This window comes from Myxine glutinosa, chromosome 2 (genome assembly GCF_964187855.1).
Source record: "Myxine glutinosa chromosome 2, kmMyxGlut1.1, whole genome shotgun sequence".
Classification (NCBI taxonomy): Eukaryota; Metazoa; Chordata; class Myxini; order Myxiniformes; family Myxinidae; genus Myxine; species Myxine glutinosa.
Window position 1 is genome coordinate 257,509,324 of NC_136262.1, and position 22,863 is coordinate 257,532,186.

General features: G+C 46.0%; 1 protein-coding gene across 3 annotated transcripts in view; it reads left to right on the forward strand.

The window, feature by feature from the left end:
- Positions 1 to 22,863, forward strand: part of LOC137420624 (uncharacterized) — a 118,168-nt gene that overhangs the window by 7,589 nt on the left and 87,716 nt on the right. For all 3 annotated transcript variants that reach the window (XR_013622510.1, XM_078772478.1, XM_078772479.1), the window contains exons 3-4: positions 3,928 to 4,157; positions 17,295 to 17,394. Coding sequence is in view for 2 of the 3 variants with exons in the window: in XM_078772478.1 (XP_078628604.1) it covers positions 3,928 to 4,157; positions 17,295 to 17,394 (330 nt within the window). In the remaining variant the exon portion in view is untranslated. The remainder of the gene's footprint in view (positions 1 to 3,927; positions 4,158 to 17,294; positions 17,395 to 22,863) is intronic.

The window sequence follows — 22,863 nt, forward strand, 5'->3', positions numbered from 1 at the left end:
TCTGTGACCGCTGTTTCTCGACAACCACGGGTCCGATCTAATTGAAACTTGCCAGATATATTGCTGGGGACCTGAGGATGTGCCTTTTCAAGGTTTCATATTAATCGGAGAAGTAGTTACCGAGCTATGGCGATTTAGCCGTTCGCCGTTCGCTTTGGCTTTGCGAATGGACCAAACCATTTCATGTAAATAGAGGGGGGGGGGGGGTTCTACCGTACTCGCAAGCCGTTCGCTTTGGCTTTGCGAATGGACCAAACCATTTCATGTAAATAGAGGGGGGGGGGGGTTCTGTGGTCGTTACTGCCACGTGGTTTCAAAGTTTTTTTTTGTTGTTGTTGTTTGCACGCATGTTTTTTTGCACCCACGTACGGGCACGCCCTAGTACATCTATCTATAATTCCAGCAATCTCTGTGTGTGTGTGTGTGTGTGTGTCTGTGTGTCTGTGTGTGTGTTTGTTTGTTTGTCTGTGACCGCTGTTTCTCGACAACCACGGGTCCGATATACTTTAAACTTGCCAGGTATATTGCTGGGGACCCGAGGATGTGCCTTTTCAAGGTTTCATATTAATCGGACAAGTAGTTACCGAGCTATGTCCAAAAAACGATTCAACCAATCAGAGAGCAGCGAGCTATCACGTGTGCCGAACGTGCCGAACAGACTCTGCCTCGGACGGCACATTTGAGAGCGTATTCATTTATTTCACGTTGGCAAACTATGTTGGCGTTAAACTATGTTTTAAAACTAATTAAAACTAATTTGCGATTCATCGTAACTGCGATTTGCGACCTTCCGGACAGTGAAGACTTCACTTCCGGCAGCCAATCACAGAACGCGTTGTTGCGAGCCGAGCCGAGCGCGTGCGCCATTACGGTTCGTAATTCGATTTCTTCCGGAGAAAATAATAATTTCTCGATTTCTTATGCGCATTATTTCTCCCAGAGCGAAGGGCGGAAGCGAAGAGCGTTGTTTTTTTTGTTTACGGGCGTACGGGCATACGGGCGGGGTAGAGCGTACGGGTAGCGTTTTTTTTTTTTTGGGCAAGGAACGGGCACCCACGTACGGGCATGCCCTAGTATATACAAATGAAGGAATGATCCCATCACTTGAACGTACAATTTATACATGTTGATAAATATTACATAAAGGATAGAACAGACTGATTTTGTGCAACTGGTTTTAAATGTCAGTGTCGCAACGAGCATAAGTGTCACAGGGAATATATAGGCCTATATATATATATTCGTGGCCAAAAATATTGGCACCCTTGCACTTTTTACAAAAAACTCACAATTTTCTCTAAAAATAAGTTGAAATTGTCGAAAGTATTTTGTCTCCACAATCCTTTATTTCACTGTTAATATTACAGAACCTTTGTTTTTGATTCAGAACTTAATACTGTATATCTTTTTAAATCAGAAAATAAAAAGAAATGGCATTCACAAAATTATTGACACCCTCGACTTAATATTTGGTAGCACAGACTTTGGACAAAATAACTGCAGTCAAGCGCTTCCTATAGCCATGAATGAGCTTCCTACACCTCTCTACTGGCAGGTTGACCAACTCTTCTTGTGTAAACTGCTCAAGTTCTCCCGGGATTTGAAGGGTACCTTCTCCCAACTGCTGTTTTCAGATCTCCCCACAGGTGTTCAATGGGATTTAGATCTGGACTCATTGCTGCCCACTTCAGAACAGTCCAGCATTTTGCTTTAAACCATTCCTGGGTGCTTTTTGATGTGTGTTTGGGGTCATTGTCCTGCTGCAAGACCCATGACCTTCGAACCTTCGACGGAGACCCAGCTTTCTGACACTAGGTTAAACATTGTGCCCCAAAATGCCTTGGTAATCTCCTGATTTCATGATGCCATGCACTCATTGAAGGCACCCAGTGCCAGACGCAGCACAGCAACCCCAAAACATCACTGAACCTCCTCCATCTTTGACTGTAGGGAAGGTGTTCTTTTCATTGAAGGCTTCATTTTCTTTTCTGTAAACATAGAGATGATCTGCTTTACCAAAAATACCTAATTTGGTCTCATCTGTCCACAGGACATTCGCCCAGAGGATTTTTGCTTGTTCAGGTGTGTTTTGGAAAACTCCAGTCGGGCTTTCTTATGTCTCTCTCTCAGCAGTGGGGTCCTCCTGTGTCTCCTACTATAGAACCCTCTTTCATTGAGTTGGCGATGGATGGTGCGAGTTGAAACTGTCGTACCTTGTGTCTGAAGGTGAGCTTGAATCAATTCAATTTGCTGCAATCTTCGATCAAGCTTTCTCTTGCGGCCACGTCCAGGAAGGTTGGCTACAGTGACATAGGCCTTAACCTTCCTGATAACATTGTGTACGGTGGACACAGGAACATAAAGTTCTCTCGAGATGGACATGTAGCTTTGAGATTGTCCATGCTTGGCTAGAATCTTGTATCTGACCTCCTCATACAATTCTCTGGTTTTCTTTCTTATCTCCATGTTCATTGCGGTTCACAAAGTGACACAAAACAGCAGAATGACTCCTTTTCTCTATTCAAACTGGTTTAATGAGTGATTTTTATATTGCATGCACCTGCAACTCACCACAGGTGAGTTCAATTCCATAGTAAAGGAGAATCACCTACTTGAAATGTAATTATTTCTAACAACTTCTAAAAGGTGCCAATAACATTGTCCGGGCCATTTTGGGATTTCTGTGTGGAATAAGCTAAGATTTAGTAATTTTTCAGCTTTTTTTGTTTTGTTCCACTACAAACCAAAGAAATACAAATGTGGATACAAAAATATTTTTTAATTTCAACAATTTTCTGTAAGAAATGGTGCATTATTTGAAAAAAGTGCAAGGGTGCCAATATTTTTTGGCCACGGCTGTATATATTATCTACTGTCGTTGGGGAGTTCCAAATCCCACGTCTCACAACTGTGACAGTTGTGGGTCAGATAACTCCAAAACCAAAGTCTATAAAACGACCATGGACATCGATCGTCGACAACATTCGCTTTTGGCCAGATCTTCACACCAAGTGTCAGTTTACCGTACCTGTGAGATGAGTGAGGCAGTTGGAGAACCATGCCTGGGACTGCATAGCGGCTACTAGTTGGCTGGGCAAAGCAACGCTACGCATTGCACTATTATCTAATGGGCCGATTGGTTCATTGAGATAACCATTCCCAGAAGCGCTATCTAATCCCAAACCCATGCAGGATAAGTCAAGACGCAAAATCAAATCTTTCATTAAGTTATTTTACACAGCACTTGAGTGGGAAATTGGTGGGAATTTGGCCCCAAAATAAAATTGGCCTCTTCCCCTCCTCCTCCCTCTCCCTTCCCTTCTCCCCCACCCTCCTCCACCCTACCCTACCTCTCCCTTCCCTCCACCTCTTTTCCCCCTCCCCAAAACAATTGGTCCATCAGCGAAGCGATGGGTAGGCTCCGCGAGTGTATATTTATATATTGTATATACACACACATCCATAATTTTCTTTTGAGAGTCTCATCAGATGTCATGAAACATTTATATAAGGGTCGCAGAGGAAAGTTCAGCAATCTGTGAATGCAAGTAGTCATTCGTACTTGCTGGGAAGTTTCTAATCAGTGTCACACATTCTTGTTGGCAATAGATGTTTCCTCGTACATTTGGAAGAGAAGGCAAATTATTGGTTCAACCTTTTCAACAAAGAATCACAGTGTAAACAATTACCATGTACCTGTACTCTCGTCCAGTTCATATTCATATCTTACAGGATGAAATTTATGTAGTATTTGCCTTTTTAAGTCATTTTATTTTTCCTGATCGTTTCGTTATTTTCAATACCTTATATATCTGTTTAATAAACCCAATGCCTCAAAACAGCTTCCCTGCTTATAAGATCATTTGTTGTGCAATAACATTTTTATCTTGTTGTGCAATAACATGTCCACATTTATCCCCCTTGAAGGCAAACGTAGGAGAACTCTACAACCCCTTCAATGTGTCTGCGGCTTCCGTTCCACCCCCCGGCAATGGCACAGTAGACCAGTATGCAATGGGCGACTTGAGCGGAAAATCTGGCCTCATACCAGGACCATTAGAGACAAAAGGTAGATTTGAGGATCCTTTGCTGCAACTTGCTGGACAACTCAGTGTTTTCAGAAGAACAGTGGTTGTCCGCAGCACCAGTGGTACAAGGTGAGACAAACTCCGCAACACGCTTCTCGTAAGCGCAATATCACATTAAACTTCATTGTGATGTTTTACTTCAACAAACATGCAAACATACAGGTGTTCTGTGTTTGCCCATTTTTATCTCACCTGGAACGAAGTTCAGGGGAGCTTAGTGATGGCGCGTTGTCCGTCCGTCAGTCCGTCAGTAAACACTTGAAACTTCTTCTCCGAAACCGCTGATGGGATTGCGACCGAATTTGGCACAAATGATATTTGTTATGTTGTAACTAAAGTTTGTTCACGGCGTTAAAAAAATCGGGGTCGACGGGGGTCTAAAGGGGGTCAAAGTGGATCCAGGTTTGACCCCCCAAAATAGGAATTTGCTTCTTCCTCTGAATCTACACTCACTATCTCGATGAAACATCACCACAACCTTAATCATCCGTGATGAACCAATTTTGTTCAAGGCATTGGAAAAATTGGGGTATGAGGAGGTACACGGGGTGGTAGTGGGGGGGGGGGGGTTGCCCCCCACAATAGGTATATTTTTGTTTGTTTATTTAAAGTCTTATGATTATGTTCGTATGATTCTACATGCTGTCCCGTCTTCTAGCAACCACTGAAATTGGTTTAAAATACCTTTAGTCAGTGCAGTATAGTGTTTATTCTCCCAGGTGAGCGCCAGGGGTATTGCCCCAGGAGTATTTTTATCTTCTCTTTCTATCATATCTTGATTGGTGACAAAAATCACACCTGGTTTGAATCTCTGCCCAGTTCCCGCATCTCTCCCTCCCCGTGGCGACACGTGTAAAGAAGGTTTGCTTTGGCTTCCAGGTGTGCAGCATTTTGATGAGGAAAAGCAAAACTGTGCTTGCTTTTGGGCACACATAAATAACCGGCAATCTCACCCAAGACTCCCCGAGAAATGTTTCACTTTCCAAGCCACTCGAATGATGTTTACATTTTCAATAACTGTTTTATGAAGCCCCTTTTTCATTAAAAACTGCTTTTAAGTGTTGAACTCATAATCGTAGTACAGGGAAGCCTATTTATTTATCCAGGATTAAAAAATTAACAGAATACACGAGCAGTTGTACGTTTTCTCTGAATCCGATTTGAATACAGAGTTTCTTTCTTCGCAATTCAACTGGCACCGAGTGGCAAACGGGATCAATAAGGAAACCTTTTGTGTAAATATTCAGCCGAGTTTGTGTACACAGCAGTTATCATATGTTTTCCTTTCAACGACTTTTACTCACCTGAGCTCATGTACATACATTGCCTTCTGGAAGTATTCACACCTCTTTACTTTTTCACATTTCGTTGTGTTACAGCCTAAATTTAAAATTGATGAAATTGAGATTAATTTTTGTCACTAATCTACACATAATACGTCATAATGTCAAAGTGGAATTTTGTTTTCGAAATTTCAACAATATAAATAAAAACGAAAAGCTGAAATGTCTTGAGTCAATTGGGTAGATTTGAGGAAAAGTATTCACCCCCTTTACTACGACACTCCAAGTTGAGCTCAGGTGGATCCAATTTCCTTTGATCATCCTTGAGGTGTCTCTACAACTTGATTGAAGTCCACCTGTGGCCAATTCAATTGATTGGACATGATTTAGAAAGAAACACACCTTTCTACATAAGGTCCCACAGTTGACAGTGCGTGTCAGAGCAGAAACTCTACCATGAAGTCCAAGGAACTGTCCGCAGAACTCTGAGATAGAATTGTGAGGAGGCATAGATCAGGGGAAGGGTATAAAACAATTTCTGGTGTTGAAAGTTCCCAAGAGCACAATGAGCTTCATCATTAGTAGATGGAAAAAATATGGAACTACCCAGACTCTTCCTAGAACTGGCCGTCTGACCAAACTGAGCAACCGGGCAAGAAGGATCTTGGTCAGGGAGGTAAACAGGAACCCAATGACCACTCTGACAGAACTACAGAGTTCCTTGGCTGAGATGGGAGAACCTGCCAGAAGGGCAACATTGTCTGCACTAATGTCTGCAGCACTTCAGAAATCTAGGTTTTATGGGAGAGTGGCCAGACAGAAGCCACTGGTGAGAAAAGACACATGACAGCACACCTGGAGTTTGAAAAAAGGTACGTGAAAGAATCTGAGAGCATGAGGCAAAATATTCTGTGGTCTGATGAGACGAAAATCGAACACTTTGGCCTGAATGCAAAGCTCTACATCTGGCAGAAACTGATCACAGCTCATCACCAATCTAAAACCATCCCGACCGTGAAACATGGTGGTAGCATCATGCTATGGGGATGCTTTTCAGTGGCAGGGACTGGGAGACTTGTAAAGATAGAAGGAACAATGAATGGAGCCAAATACAGAAATGTCCTTGAGGAGAACCTGCTTCAGAGTACAAAGGACCTCAGACTGCGTCGATGATTTACATTCCAACAGGACAATGACCTCCAAGCATACACCCAAAGCAACACTGGAAGGGCTTCAGAACAAGAATGTGAAAGTCCTTTAGTGGCCCAGCCAAAGCCCAGACTTTATTCCCATTGAGAATCTGTGGAAAGACTTGAAGATTGCTGTTCACCAATGCTCCCCATCCAACTTGACAGAGCTTGAGCAAATCTGCAAGGAAGAATGTGAGAAACTCCCCAAATCTACATGTGCAAAGCTGATACAGACATACCCAAGAAGACTCAAAGCTGTTATCGCTGCCAAAGGCACTTCGACGAAGTATTCACTCAAGTATTGACTCAATTGAGATCTACAATTTCAATTTTAATCATTTTTTAATTTGCAGCAGTAATACAATGAAATGTGAAAAAGTCAAGGGGTGTGAATACTTTCTGAAGGTACTGTATATCACGTCCAGCACAAGATAATCAAGAGACATAGGGGTATATTCTATGAATTACTCATAATAAGGATTTGTTGAAAATGTTATGTCAAAAGCAACAATTGTTAAAAAAAGTCATGGTCTGGAGGTCTTTGTTGATTTTGGTGATGAGGTCACGAAGGAAGACCTTCTCTCTGCCCGTGTCATGGTATAGCTGATATTTCATATCGTCCATTCATTTTTTTGTCATAACAGTGAAGTTCAATGCTGGGTTTCTCAAAATCGTAGCCAAAACCAGCACATAAATTCGTGTCAAGAATGATCCCAATCAGGCCCAGAGTTGAAATGTTCATGCTGAAAGACATAGAGACAGTGGTTGGTGCAGTAAAGAGGCCAATGTCCGTCTCATTGACCACAAGAAACTTCACGACTCGAATGTTGGTGAGAGGCAATGACAGGTTTTGAACCACCGACTTCCAAAACCACATTCTGGTCCAAACACTCAGTTTCTTCTTCTTCTTGATGACCACTTCAAGCCATTTGAAATCAGCACCCTGATACACAAATGCTGTCACAATGGTATCTGAATCATACTGCTCGTCGAATGAGAGTGCACTCTCGATAGAGAATGCGAAAGGACTTTTTGTTTTTTTTAAAATGCAAGGTCTCAGGCTCGTAATGGAGCTGACACACACACACACACACAGATGGACATACTGACGAGACAAACACTTGACACAGCCATTAAGCTTGGGGAAAGTGCCGTCACTGCCCGGGATACTCTGGATACCAACGACATCATAACAATGGTACTGCTTTTCTCACCGCACTTAGCGGGGCATTTCCACAGGAGGACTTTCCTCCTCCCCATGGATTCGCAAGCCCCAGATAGGTCCTTCCCTTCGGTGTTCAGAAACACCTAATCCAGATACACAGTACATTTGCTGGTATTGATCCTTCGGGGATTTGTATCGCACACATCCCTCCACTCATGCCTTGCAGCGAACCACATGGTCGGGAGTTTGTACTATGAGCAGCTGCAAGTTCAGCTAGCTGAGAAAGTTCTCCAAGTATTTTGTTGTGCGGAGGCACAGTCCTTTCTATCAGATACTTTCCAAGTACTTTCAGCTTCTTTCAGAAGCTTTTGAGCCATTTTAGGTAACAATCCTTATCTCTCACACACGATATACTTTATGATGCCCTGAACGTCACCACTTCCTGGAGTTTCTGTGCATGTGTGCCGAACATTCTGGGGGCAGAATACGTCATTTTGAAAGTCCCGTATTACTCCCTTCCTTGGCTGTAAAGTTATGGAAGTCATACACAACATAATGCCATCTTTATTCCTCAATTTTGAACAGCATCTGGAAGGGGCACTAGAAAGAGCAAGAGAAGGACATTTACATTGTGTCGGTGACTTAATTATATCCACAGCAAAGAATGGCTTGGAAATGGCACGAATAACTGAGTTAGGCAAGTAAAAGGTTATAATTGAAAAAGCTGGACTTCCTAGTTGGTAGAGCCAACGTTTCGGCAATAATCCACTCACCTTGGTCACGGCAATTGTTGAAGTGAAGAAGAAGCGTGCAAATTGTCATGTGACCTCGACCATTGGAAGGGTGCATTGGTCTGTAGACATCACGTGACGATTACAGACGGCGTGGGAGAGATGTTATAGCGTTGTCCAAACGACGTCGGCTCTACCGACTAGTAAGTCCAGCTTTTTTGTTATAAACTTTCATCTTACTATAATTCACCCAATGTCCGTCCATCTGTCCGTCCTTCCGTTCCCAGGTACCGCAAAAATGGTTGAAGGGATCGCAACGATATTTTGGGTGGGTAATCCTGGGACCCCTGGAGTAAAATAGGCTATTGAAGGAGCAGTGCTCCTCCTTGAGACGGACAAAGTGACGGGCAAGACACAAACTCGTCCGAGAAGATGTTTAATGTATAATCAACTCGGGAACTCTGAAAGCCCGTTTATCGGGTTCGCATACATATAATCCAAGCCAAAAAGCATACGTCAGAACCAAAGCCACGCCTCTCAGGCGAGGGACGCTTTGGTGGTCATGTGACCGACAGGTGCAAGCAATTATAACCTCGGCGCCGCGGTTTGTCCGCCGGTTACGTCACCGGCTGGGGCAAGGAGATTATGTTGCTGGTCTCGAGCTTTGGGGGACCCATGGGTCGCTACACACGCCCCCCCAGAATCGACTTGGTCCAGGAAGGTCAACCTGAGGGGGGTCCGGATGACCCGACCGAAACGACCCCTGGCCAGTCGCGGGGGGGGGGGGGGGGGGTCCGGTGTGGTGGCGGGTGGCCGGACGGGGGGTGCAGTGGATGGGGGGCGGCCGCGCCGCGGTGGGAGAGCCAGCCGTGGCGGCTGGCCGACGTCCATGTGGGCCAGCTTGAGGCGGTCCACCGAAATCCGGTCCCCCCGGCCGCCGATGCTGACGACGAAGGACTTGTTGTCCTGTCGTAGGACCCGGAAGGGTCCATCGTATGGTGGCCGGAGCGGCCCCCGGTGCACGTCGTGGCGCACAAAGACGTACTCCGCCATGCGGAGTGCTGGGGGGGACGTAGGATTGGGGGTCGCCGTGGCAGGACGTGGGCACCGGGGCGAAACGTTGGGCGGCCTCCTGGAAGTCCGTGCGCTGGCGCGTGGCGGACCGGGGGCTGGTGGCGTTGGGCACGAACTCGCCCGGGACGTGGAGGGCCTGGCCGTACACCAGCTCGGCGGTGGACGCCTGGAGGTCCTCCTTTGGAGCCGTGCGGAGGCCCAAAAGGACCCACGGGAGCCGGCCGGCCCAGCCGTCGTCCTGGAGGCCGGCCATGAGTGCGGCCTTCATGGAGCGGTGGAACCGCTCGCACAACCCGTTGGCCTGGGGGTGGTAGGCCGTGGTGCGGTGCAGGGTAACGCCCAACGTGCGGGCGACCGCGCCCCACAGTTCGGACGTGAACTGTGGGCCGCGGTCCGACGAGATGTCCGCCGGTGTGCCGAAACACGCGACCCAGGTGGCGATGAACGCCTGGGCCACGTCGGCGGTGGTGGTGGAGGCGAGGGGCACGGCCTCCGGCCACCTGGTGGTCCTGTCCACCATGGTAAGCAGGTGGGTGAACCCCTGCGATGGGGGAAGGGGACCCACCAGGTCCACGTGGACGTGGACGTGGTCGAAACGTCGCTCGGGCACGTTGAAAGGAGCCAGCGGAGCCTGGGTGTGACGGTGGACCTTGGCCCGCTGGCAGGGTGTGCAGGCGTTGGCCCAGTCGCGGACGTCCCGTCGCAACCCGTGCCAGACGAAACGTGCCGACACCAGCCTCTGGGACGCCTTCCGGCCCGAGTGAGAGAGGCCGTGGAGCGAAGCAAAAATGCGACGCCGCCAGGTGACCGGCACAACGGGGCGAGGTCGGCCTTGGGAGACGTCACAAAGCAGGACCGTGTCTGCGAAGGGGACGTCAGCCAAGCGGAGGCCCGTGTCCGCCACCCGGAGCGCCTGCACCGTGCCGTCTGTGGCCTGGTCCATCGCCATCAGGGCGAAATCGACGCCGAGGTGGACGGCGTTGGCGCTGGCTCGAGAAAGGCAGTCGGCCACGGCGTTGTCCTTTCCGGCGACGTGCCGGATGTCTGTGGTGTATTCCGACACGGCGGAGAGGTGGCGCTGCTGGCGGGCCGACCATGGCTCCGTGACCTTGGCCATGGCGAAAATCAATGGCTTGTGGTCGACAAAGGCCGTGAACGGGCGGCCCTCCAGGAGGTGGCGAAAATGGTGGACGGCCAGGTACAGCCCGAGGAGCTCGCGGTCGAAAGTGCTGTACTTCAACTCGTTGGGCAGGAGTTGCCGGCTGAAGAACGTGAGCGGCTGCCAGGCCCCGTTTACCCATTGTTCATGAACCGCGCCCACGGCGTAGTCGGAGGCGTCCGTGGTGAGGGCGATGGGAGCATGGGGTACCGGGTGGGCCAGCAGCATGGCGTTGGCGAGGGCCCGTTTCGCGCCGGTGAAAGCAGCGTCCATGTCCGTGGACCAGACGACGTCGCGCTTCGCCGGCTGGCCGCGGAGGGCGGTGTACAAGGGCCGCATGAGTTGCGCAGCTCCGGGCACGAAGCGGTGATAAAAGTTCACCATCCCGAGGAACTCCTGCAGCGCCTTGACGGAGCGGGGGAGCGGGAAAGCGGCGATGGCCTCGACTTTGGCCGGTAGCGGCACGGCGCCGTTCCGGGTGATGCGGTGGCCCAAAAGGTCGATCGTCGCCGCATCAAAGTGACATTTGGCCAGGTTGACGATCAAGCCGTGCTCGCTGAGGCAGCCGAACAGCGTCCGGAGGTGGAGGAGGTGCTCGGCTCTGGACGTGCTGGCGACGAGGATGTCGTCCAGGTAGGTAAAGAGGAACGGCAAGTTGCGCAGCACGCCGTCCATCAGGCGCTGGAACGCCTGTGCCGCGTTTTTGAGGCCGAAGGGCATCCGGAGGAATTCGAAGAGGCCGAAGGGTGTAATAACGGCCGTCTTCGGGATGTCGGCCGGGCGGATGGGCACCTGGTGGTACCCCCGAATCAGGTCCACTTTTGAAAAAATGGTCCGCCCCGCCAACCGGGCGGAAAAATCCTGGATGTGCGGGACGGGGTACCTGTCGGGGGTAGTGGCGTCGTTGAGGCAGCGGTAGTCGCCGCATGGCCGCCATCCGCCCCCCGGCTTCGGGACGATGTGCAGCGGCGAGGCCCAGGTGCTGTCGGAGCACCGCACGATGCCGAGGCGCTCCAGCACGGCGAACTCGGCCTTGGCGACGGCGAGTTTGGCTGGGTCGAGACGGCGAGCTCAGGCGTACACCGGCGGGCCCGTAGTGGGAATATGATGCTCGATGCCGTGACGCACCGCGACGGCCGAAAACGTCGGTCGCGTGAGGGCCGGGAACTCCGCGAGGAGACGCGCGAAGTCGTCTGCCAACGGGAGGACGCAGGAAAGCTCGGTGGGCATGGAACGGCTCAAGGCGCACGCCAGCGAGCTGAAAGTTTTGGCGTTGACGAGACGCCGGCATTTAACGTCGACCAGCAGCCCATGGGCGCAAAGGAAATCGGCACCGAGCAAAGCCATGGGGACGTCCGCCGTCACGAACTCCCAGCGAAAGAGCTGGCTGCCGAAGCGGAGGGCGACGGTGCGTGGGCCGAAGGTGCGGATGGCGGAGCTGTTGGCCGCGATTAAGGAGGGGCCGCAAATGGCGGCCCGCCTGTCCTCCGCCGAAGCGGGAATGACGCTCAGCTGAGCGCCGGTGTCGCAGAGAAAACGCCGCCCCGACGCTTGGTCCACGATGAATAGCAGGCTTCCGGAACGGCCGGCGCTCATGGCTGGTAGTGAGCGCCGGCCCGACCGTTTCCCGACTTGCCGAACGTGCACGGGGGTCGACATGATCGGGCCCGCCGCCCGAACCTGGCGTGGAAATAACACCAGGCCGGGTCTGGCGGGGGCTCTGGTCGACGCGTCGGGACCGGGCGACACGGCGTCGCCGCTGCCAGTCGCGCAGGCTCGGCGGCCTCCGGGAAGGAAGCTGCGTCGCGGGCGTCAGGCGGGTGGGCGGGAAACTGCGCCGCGGGCGCCGACTGGGCGGAGGGCGGGCTCCCGGCAGCCACCCCGACGAGCTGGCTCGCCGCTCCGACGAGCTGGCTTGCCGAATAGATCTTGTCGGCCTCCCTGGCGAGGTCGCGGGGGTTTTCGATGGTCGTGCTTGCCAGGGCGACCCGTACCTGGGCCGGGAGCTGGCGGAGAAAAAGCTCTCGGAAAAGGAAATCCGAGGGGTGCTCGCCGAGCAACGCGAGCATGTAGTCCATACGTTCGGACAGGCGCGTATCGCCGAGCTCAGGAAGGTCGAGCAGGCGTCGTGCGCGTTCAGCCGGGGAGAGGGCGAAAGCGCCCAGAAGAAGTGCCTTGATGGCGTCGTACTTGCCGTCAGCGGGCGGGCTCTGGAGGAGGCTCAGGCAGCGGGCGGCGGTCGCCATGATCTTTCCTGGGAAAACCACATTTCCAAGCTGGCCTCCAAAGCCAGTCGCCGACTGGGCATCCTCCATCGTGCGAAGTCCTTCCGTGGCACACCTGAGCTCCTCACCACATACAAGGCTTTCATCCACAGCTCAATGGAATACTGCTCTCCCCTCTGGGCTGGTGCTCCTGCCTCACACCGAGCTCGACTTCACGCTGTTGAAACCAAAGCTTTCAGAATCATTGGAATCTCCCGCGATGAAGCTAACTCCGAGGGCCTTTCACTCACTCACCGCAGGGAGGTTGGTGGTCTTTCTGTCTTCGACCGACTCCTCTCTGGCCTTGCTCCCCCAGCTCTCTCTGTGCTCTGTCCCCCAAATATTCCTACAGGTCGCACAAGATCTGCCTGCAACCCTCTTATGGTTAAACTGCCAAAATCAAGACTCGCTGCTCACCTTCACTCCTTCATTCCTCTTTTCTCCCGCCTCTGGAACAAACTCCCTCACTCTCTTCAATCCCACTCCTCCCTCCACGTCTTTAAAACAGCTGTTCACCACCATCTCTTATCTTCCCCCATCCAAAACCTTGATCTTTTCTACCCCTGCTAATTTCACCCCAGATCCACTTTTTTGAAATACCAACTTCTTTCCTGGAAGTCCTTGCAGTGTCCTTGTGTTTTATACTTCTACCCCATACTCATTTCCACGCCTCCTCCCCCCAAGCCCTCTCCCTCCCACAGATCTCCCAATGTCCCTGCTCTCAAATGTTGTGTGTGTGTGTGCTTCCCCCTCTCTCCCCATATTGTCTACCGCTCCCCTTATTATATACTTTGTGTGTCTGTTTGATTTTTTTTGTGTGATAAATGTTAGCTCTTTCACGAGCCTCGATCCTGTATACAAAAAAAACAAACAAACAAAAAATCAAATTAAATGTCATTTAAAAACTGCGAAAATCAAGACTCTCTGCTCACCTTCACACTTTCATTCCTCTTTTCTCCCGCCTCTGGAACAAACTCCCTCATTATATTCAATCCCACTCCTCCCTCCAGGTCTTTAAAACAGCTGTTCACCACCATCTCTTATGTTCCCCCATCCGAAACCTTGATCTTTTCTACCCCTGCTAATTCACCCCAGATACACTTTTTTTGAAATTCCAACTTCTTTCCTGGAAGTTCTTGCAGTGTTCATATGTTTTATACCTCTCCCACTCACCGCCCCCCCACCCCCACCTTCCCATGCCTCCTCCCCCCAAGCCCTCTCCCTCCCACAGATCTCCCGATGTCCCTGTTCTCTACTGTTGTGCTTGTGTGCTTCCCTCTCTCTCCCCATCTTGTCTCCCGCTCCCTTTATCTTATGTTTTATGTGTCAGTTTGTTTTATTAACTCAACTGGACTATGTCCAGCTGAGTTTTTGTCGACACCCAGTGTCCGTCATCCGTCGTCCATCTGTCGTCTGTCTGTCTGTCTGTCTGTCTGTCGTCTGTCAACAATTTGACGTCTACGCTCTAAAAGTCACAAATATTGATTAAATTTGATGAAACTTGTTATGCAGCATCTTTAAGACATAAACTAGTTTGGGATTGCATTTGGGCGTTGCACGCCCAAAAATGGGCGCGGCAGGGCGGCCATATTGAAAAATCAATTTTTGTCATATATAAACTATATAGTTTGTGGTTCTATTATGCATATTCTAACCATATTGATATAGACCAGTTGAGTTCAGGTTCCCTGGAACCTCTCTAGTTTGTGATTAATGTTAGCTCTTACACGAGCCTCGATCTTGTGTACAAAAAAAATAAATTAGGTAAGCGACAAGAACTTTACATCTGCATGACTTGGCATTTCAGTTTGTCAGAGAAAGTACCGCGATATAGCACATGTAGTTACCCCACGCGCGCGAAGCGTAAAGCGGGGTTAAGCAATTGGGTCACTTCTGTCTGTCTATCTGTCTACAAACGTCAGTTTATGATCGAGGAACAACTTGATTTCAATTGAATGTAATATTTTGAAAATCAGAAAATGAACCTGTAGTTTATCAAGCTCTCAATTTGTCCCGATCGCACATGCACACCGAGGAATGGTAATTTTTTAAAAGTCTGTCTTCCTGTCTGTGAAACAAAATGGAAAATCATTTCAAATTGGAAACTTTTTTTATAACATCCCCAAAAAACTGTTTCGGGGATGTTATAAAGGACACAAACAACAAGCATGAAGAACGAATGGTGTCCTTCACATGTTAAATAAGGTGGTGTAAAAGACGCTTCACCAACGGCGGTAAACTTCCAAATTGTTTTTTTTTTACAACATTAAAAAAAAATTTTCCCGATGAGTTATATACTTGAACACGGTAGAACACAAATCCCCTTTTTTGCATTTTTTACACTTTCAAAAACCTTCCGTTTAGCAGTACTTGGACAAAATATTACGGCAATTTACGTCATCACGACAAATCAAATTTGCTGCTCAAAGACCCCCGCCCAAGTCCTTGTTTCTCAAGACTGTGTGGGGTAAGGTGTTCTACGGACTCTCTAGTTACCCTCGCCAGAGGAGAGGGTATTGCATTTGAGTCCGTTTGTCTGTTTGTTTGTCTGTTTCTCTGTCTGTTTGTTTGTCTGTTTGTCTTTCTGTTTGTTTGTCTGTTTGTCTGTCTGTTTGTCTGTCTGTTTGTTTGTCTGTTTGTCTGTCTGTTTGTTTGTCTGTTTGTTTGTCTGCTCAGAATCAATATGATTTTCTCTGCAACCGTTGGTCCGATTGACAGGAAAATTTCACCAAAGGTGCAACTCCACCTGTATAGTTTTTTAATGATACTTATGACGTCATAGGTCACGTGGTTCAGCCGCCATTTTGGTAAACACGAAAAATTTGCACCTCTATATCTCTGAAAGTGCTGAATAAAAAAATTGAGACATGGCTCATTGTAAAGAACTCTCTATGGGGAATAAAATATGTTAATGATGTCATAGGTGCCTCCATTATGACATCATAATTCGACAAGTACAAAACCTCATCCTATCAAGATGAAATTTATTGAGCGTCATGTAAGCATAAATTGGTGGAGAAAGAAAATAATGATGACGTCCTCAGTCACGTGGTTCTCCCGCCATATTTGTTTGAACACAAAAGCCTTAAAAACCACAGAAAATACATCCTGGCGAGGGTTTGAAATCTCTGATTGCTCTTTTTCTTGTTATTTCTGCAGTCAGCTGCTCACTCTGGTGGGATTATAACAAATTATTGTGCTAAAATGAAGAAGGCCATTTTATGGCTGCCAGTAAAAGTGTTGTGATTTTGGCTAATCTGTGTTCATGTATGATGTGTGAAATCCGTCGGCTAATGGGCTCGCACTCGTGTTTTTGGGCTCGGTAGTCTTTTCTGTTCTTCAGCGCATTTCCGCTCACAATATTGTAAACCGGGGCTGGGCCATAATCGTGGTTCAGTTCATTGGGGAATTCAATGCTTGACATGTGCAACATGTATTTCTGCTTTGGGCCCATTGCTCATCGGGTTTATGAACCCGATGGGTAAACGTTGCAGCAATAGGTGCCCGTGCACCAGGTGACTCAGTCGATTTGAGGATAAATTCAAATTGTGCTGGCTTTCAATTATAACCCGGTCTGTCTGTCAGGACGGTCTCGACTCTAGAGGATGGTGCAGTCTGCACCACCTACTGTGTCCTTCACAAAGAGTAGGTGAGCTATCGCCGGCACCCTGACCAACTTACAAATTCTTGCTCTAACTACTGCTGGGAGAAGGATGATGGCAAACCGGCCAGCACGGCCCTTGCCAATAAACCGGTTCGGTAGAACCAAGGCTCTAACATCCCATCGGAATCTTAAACCCAGGGCATTCCACTGTGGTTATCACCTCCAGGCTCCATTGTCTTGACATATTTAAAGGTGTTGCTATTGTCCATATTTGAGCGGTGGAGTTGTTGGTTGGTTGCTGGATCCTCTCATTCAAGTGTTGTGGGTTTTCTTTCTTCTGGAGCCCTCACCATATTAGATAATACAATACAATACAATATGAATACAATACTTTTTTTTGTATACAAGATCGAGGCTCGTGTAAGAGCTAACATTGATCACAAAAGGACAAACTGACACATAAAACATGAAACATATGATAAAGGGAGCAGGAGACAAGATGGAGAGCAGGGACATCGGGAGATCTGTGGGAGGGAGAGGGCTTGGGGGGAGAAGGCATGGGAAGGGTGGGAGAGTTAAAAAAAACAAAAACACATGGACACTGCTAGGACTTCCAGGAAAGAAGGAATGTGAAGTGAACTACAAAGCCAATATCTTACTCTAAGTAGTGATGCCTCCATGTTTCCGGGCAGTATGTGTTTCCTGATTTTCTGGGTCTGTCCACATATGTTTGCAGCGTCCAGTGTTCCAACCTGCAGCAAGGAAACATTGCAGATGGAAAGTTGCTCAAAGCTACTGCAACATTCTCAGGAAATCTCTTTGGTAACATCACAATGGTGAGGCGGGTGGTATTTCTGATGTTTGTCCGTGCAGGGTTTGTACATACCATGCTGTGAAGGGATTTGTATTTCACTAAAACACCTGTTGTACTGCACCTGTTGATAAGCCTGTGATAAGATTGACTTGGAAAAAGTTTTGCGCAATTACAATCGTATTGTAAATGTAAAAGCAAAATCTGAATCTGTTCCTTTTTCGGAATGACTTCATGAACGATTTCGGAACTCAAAAACTTCAATCCCCAGTTCCCCCAAACACAAACGTGAGTAGTGTAATAATGTTGCTTCTGGGACACCTCCGTTTAACATGGGAAATCCCTATCTAATGTCATTTACCCCCTTGTCTTTTTCAAAAATCATAAACACCTCTATTTCTCCCACCCTCATCTTTATAAACCTTTTGTCTGTAGTACCTATCCTTAATGTTGTTCATTAGACCACTCAAACACTACAAATATTTGTTTTCTCTTATAGACCTATCATCCTTCTTCTACATATCATCTGGCAGATTAATCTTTGACCCATTCACTTCCATATTAATTCTTTCCCTCCCTCATTGCCCCTAAAGACCTCTATTTCTCTCACCCTGTTCTTTACGAACCTTCTAACCTTTTGACATGTTATCCTTATTCATTAGACCACTTAAACACCTGTGATCCTTCTGACCTTATGAACCTTTTAACCTTTTACTCTTAATATCATCTGGTGAATATAACCCACTCAAACAACGACCCTACAAATATTTGTTTATGCGTGGGAAATAATTTAATTCTCCTACAACTCTCTTCACCATCTAATATATTAACAAAAAATATGTTTGAGTTTGGTTCTTTATTAAGATATTTTAACTGAGCTAAGATAAAATGGTAAACCTCCCTCAATGTTCTTATTTGAGCGCCTCCAGTGCCACACACTTTTTGGTAGGCTCTGCCCACCTTTTGTTAAGCTCCGTCCACTTTTTGGAAAAAACCCGCCCACTTTTTGGTAAGCCACGCCCACCTTTTACTAAGCCCCGCCCACTTTTTGTTAAGCCACGCCCACTTTTTGCTATGTCCCGCCCCTTTTGCTAAGCTCCGCCCACTTTTGCTAGGTCCCACCCACTTTATAAACTCTTCAGCATTGTATCATTTCCAGGTAATACATAACATCATTTTCAGGGAATTTCCATCACATCATTTCCAGTTAAGACACGCCCAGGGAATTTCCACAGGAAATGACACACACCCAGCCCTTCTTATAAAAGGCACCGACCACACAGGCTTTTTCAAACACGCTTTCTGCTTCACTTGAGAATGGACTCCTATGCCGAAATGGAATGGGATAACTTTGCTATTCCTTGGAGTCCTACTACCTGTGTAGAACTCAACCTTCAGATTGATGAACTGGACTCGAACCTCTTATCAATGGAGGTAAGTTTGTTTATTTATTTATTTATTTATTTAATTTTTTTTTTTTTTTTTTTTTTTTAGATGAGACTCATGTAAGAGTTAACAAAGTTTATTTTAATATTCATAGAGCTTGATTTATACAAATAAAAATATTGTATTAAATTAATACATTGTTATTTTCTTTCACAGGAAATTGTATCTGAGATACGAAATGAAAATTCTGCTTTTAACACAACTTGGGATGAAGTTATTTTTTTGTTTGAAGACATTTTGAACAACCAAGACCCCCAGAACGAGTTCTACCTTGATGACCCAGCCAAAGAGTTATACCTTGGAGATCCACAAAATCCTGAAAAAGAGTTTTACCATGATGATACTTGTTGTGAGTTATCAAAACAAAACCCACTGAACAAGTTCTACCTTGATGAGCCAGAATACAAGTCATACATTGGAGACCCACAAATTTCTGAAAATTGGGAAAGGGGAGTTCTCCCTGATGGTCCGCAGTTATACTATGTGAGACACATCATAGAAACCCTAAAAAATTGGGAAACGGGAATTCTCCCTGATGGTCCGCAGTTATACTATGTGAGACACATCATAGAAACCCTAAAAAATTGGGCAAGGAGAGTTCTCCCTGATGGTCCGCAGTTATACTATGTGAGACACATCATAGAAACCCTAAAAAATTGTGAAATGGGAATTCTCCCTGATGGTCCGCAGTTATACTATGTGAGACACATCATAGAAACCCTAAAAAATTGGGCAAGGAGAGTTCTCCCTGATGGTCCGCAGTTATACTATGTGAGACACATCATAGAAACCCTAAAAAATTGTGAAATGGGAATTCTCCCTGATGGTCCGCAGTTATACTATGTGAGACACATCATAGAAACCCTAAAAAATTGGGCAAGGAGAGTTCTCCCTGATGGTCCGCAGTTATACTATGTGAGACACATCATAGAAACCCTAAAAAATTGGGAAAGGGAAGTTTTCCCTGATGGTCCGCAGTTATACTATGTGAGACTTATCACGGAAACCCCAAATATTTCTGAAAATTGTGGTTCTACCTTGGGGACTTGGAAAGATGGTTATATTTTTGGAGACTCGGAATGGGGGTTTTGTTTTGATGACTCGGAATGTGATACCTATCTTGGAGGCTCAACAGGAATGTGGTTATACCTTGGGAACTTGGAAAGTTGGTTTTATTTTGGAGACTCTACCTGTGGGGTCCATCTTGGAGACTCTTTGGATTCTAAAGCAATGAACAATGTTCTTTGTTTAATGACGCTTGATTTAAGCAATATCAAGAAAGTTCGAGGAAGAAAATGCTGGAAAATTCTTTCTTCCCATTTCTACTTCTTCAAACTTGAAAGCCTTGAAAGACAGAATTGGAAGAAGAGGAAAAAAAAAAAAAATGAAATACATATTTTTAAAAAAGAAGAAAAAAAAGATTATGTTAGGGTTTGGGTGGGATTTTGAATGTGAGGGTTAGGGATGGGGTTGGGTTAGGGATGGGGTTGGGTTAGGGTTGGGATTTTGAATGTGAGGGTTAGGGTTGGGGTTGGGTTAGGGATGGGGTTGGGTTCGGGTTGGGATTTTGAATGTGAGGGTTGGGGTTGGGTTAGGGATGGGATTGGGTTAGGGTTGGGATTTTGAATGTGAGGGTTAGGGATGGGTTGGGGTTGGGTTAGGGATGGGGTTGGGTTAGGGTTGGGATTTTGAATGTGAGGGTTAGGGATGGGGTTGGGTTAGGGATGGGGTTGGGTTAGGGATGGGGTTGGGTTAGGGATGGGGTTGGGTTAGGGATTGGGTTGGGTTAGGGATGGGGTTGGGTTGGGAATGGGTTGGGTTAGGGATGGGGTTGGGTTAGGGATGGGTTTGGGTTAGGGATGGGTTTGGGTTAGGGATGGGGTTGGGTTAGGGTTTGTATATTATTATGACTCACTCACACATACACAAAAGTTAAGCCCCAACTGGAAAGTTGAGGGATTCTGTGTTTGGGGTTCACAGATTTAAAAACGTATCCCCATTATACACACACAAAAGTTAAGCCCCAACTGAAAAGTTGTGGGATTCTGTGTTTGGGGTTCACAGATTTAAAAACGTATCCCCATTATACACACACAAAAGTTAAGCCCCAACTAAAAAGTTGTGGGATTCTGTGTTTGGGGTTCACAGATTTAAAAACGTATCCCCATTACATTTTATTTATTTATTTATTATTTTCAAGGGTATTATCTGCTTACTTGTGTTTTTTGTAATTCTTGCGAGTAAAATGAACCCAAGATTTCTTCTCCATTTAAATCATATAATTTGTAGGTCCAAGGGACTGTATCCATTACATCAATGATTTTAAATAATTCACGAGTCCATTTTTGTGTATAACCTTTCTCAAAATGACTTTTCCATTTGTATATTCTTACAATATCACCAACTTTAAACTTGGGCTTTCTCAAATTAATCTCCTTTTCATATTCTAATTTTGTAAATGTTTCTGATGGTTTTGATTTTGTTGATGAATGAACTGTATTATTGTAATTATCTACAATATCCTGAATTAAATACACCCATTTTTGAGAACCGAGTTGTGTGAATTTTTTATATAATTTCTCTTTTAAAGTACGATTAAAACGCTCAATAACAACTGCCTTTCCTTCATTAAAGGTGCTGTATAATTTAATACCCTTCCCCTTAAGAAATTTCATGAATATTTTGTTATAGAACTTTGTTCCCTCATCAGTCCATAACTTCTTTGGTTTCCTTTTATCCCGATCAAATATTAGCTTAAAGGCTAACATTAAAGTATCACCCCTTTTATTTTTTAAAGGGACAACCCAGGCAAATCTACTCCTCAAATCAATAACGGTTAAAGCATACCTGTATCCCCTGTCATTATTCAATTCAATTAAATCAGCGGACCATATGTGGTCGGTGTATTTAGAATAAACCTTCCTTCTTTTAAACTTTGTGATTATAGGTTTGTGTAATTCTTCAGCCAAAAGCTCCTCAGTCTTGATGACATCATTAGAGCCTAATAGTTTTTTGAGGAATAACCAAGACCAAGTTTCAATTTAGCATTTATCAAATTTCTCACAATAAACCTATCAACTTTCTCTCTCAACGTTGGATTTTGTATCAAAGACAAATTATACAACATTTCGCTGTCGGCTTTATGTTTTTCAGTCAACGTAGTGGTTTTCCCATAAGCAATATCATGCTTCATACACACTTCGTCAACCCTATTTGTAGGTTTAGACCAAGGTTTAGGATTGTCAGCCTCATCTAATCTTTTATCCAAGTTTGTTCCTGGACCACAGAAAGAATACCCTGGAAGGTGTAATTCCCCTGGAATTCCAGTTGTTGTAAATTTACTTCCTGACAGAAACTTTTGTATGTCTCCTCCTCTTTTAGGAGAGATGAATTGGCACTTTTTAGAGCCACATACTTGACATATTCCTTTTTGATAAACTCTATTATTTTTAGCTTTAACATAAGAGATATTTTTAGATTTAGTTTTCTTTTTACATTTGAGACAATAACTCATATTTATTTATCAGAAAAATTCCGACAGAGTATCAAAACCTTTTTGGTTTTCAACATATACATTTCAATCTTTATTTTTAAAACATAAAGAATCCTAAGGAATGCCTTCACTCTCTCCTCCATTTATTTACAAATAAAAACTAACTAAAGTCAATGACACCAACATCATCAATCACATAATCTTTTCCTTCTTCTTCTTCTTCTTCTTCACCACTTTCTCGTTTAAATCTCCTCCCTGAAATTGAAGACATTAACGTTGTTATTTTTGAAACCATTATCTTCATAAGAGTTGTTAATTCTTTAATTTCCTCTTCGGTGCGTTGAGATTGATTTATTTGCTGTAATACACTCAATCTTTTACGAATCTCACTGATTTCCATCTTTTTATATTTTTCCTCCCTCTCTCTTTGCTCCCTTTCCTCCCTCTCCTCCTTCTCCTTTTTCTCCCTCTCCTCCTTCTTCTTTTTCTCTCTTTCCTCCTTCTCCCTTTTCTCTCCTTCCTCCTTCTCCTTTTTCTCCCTCTCCTCCTCCTTTT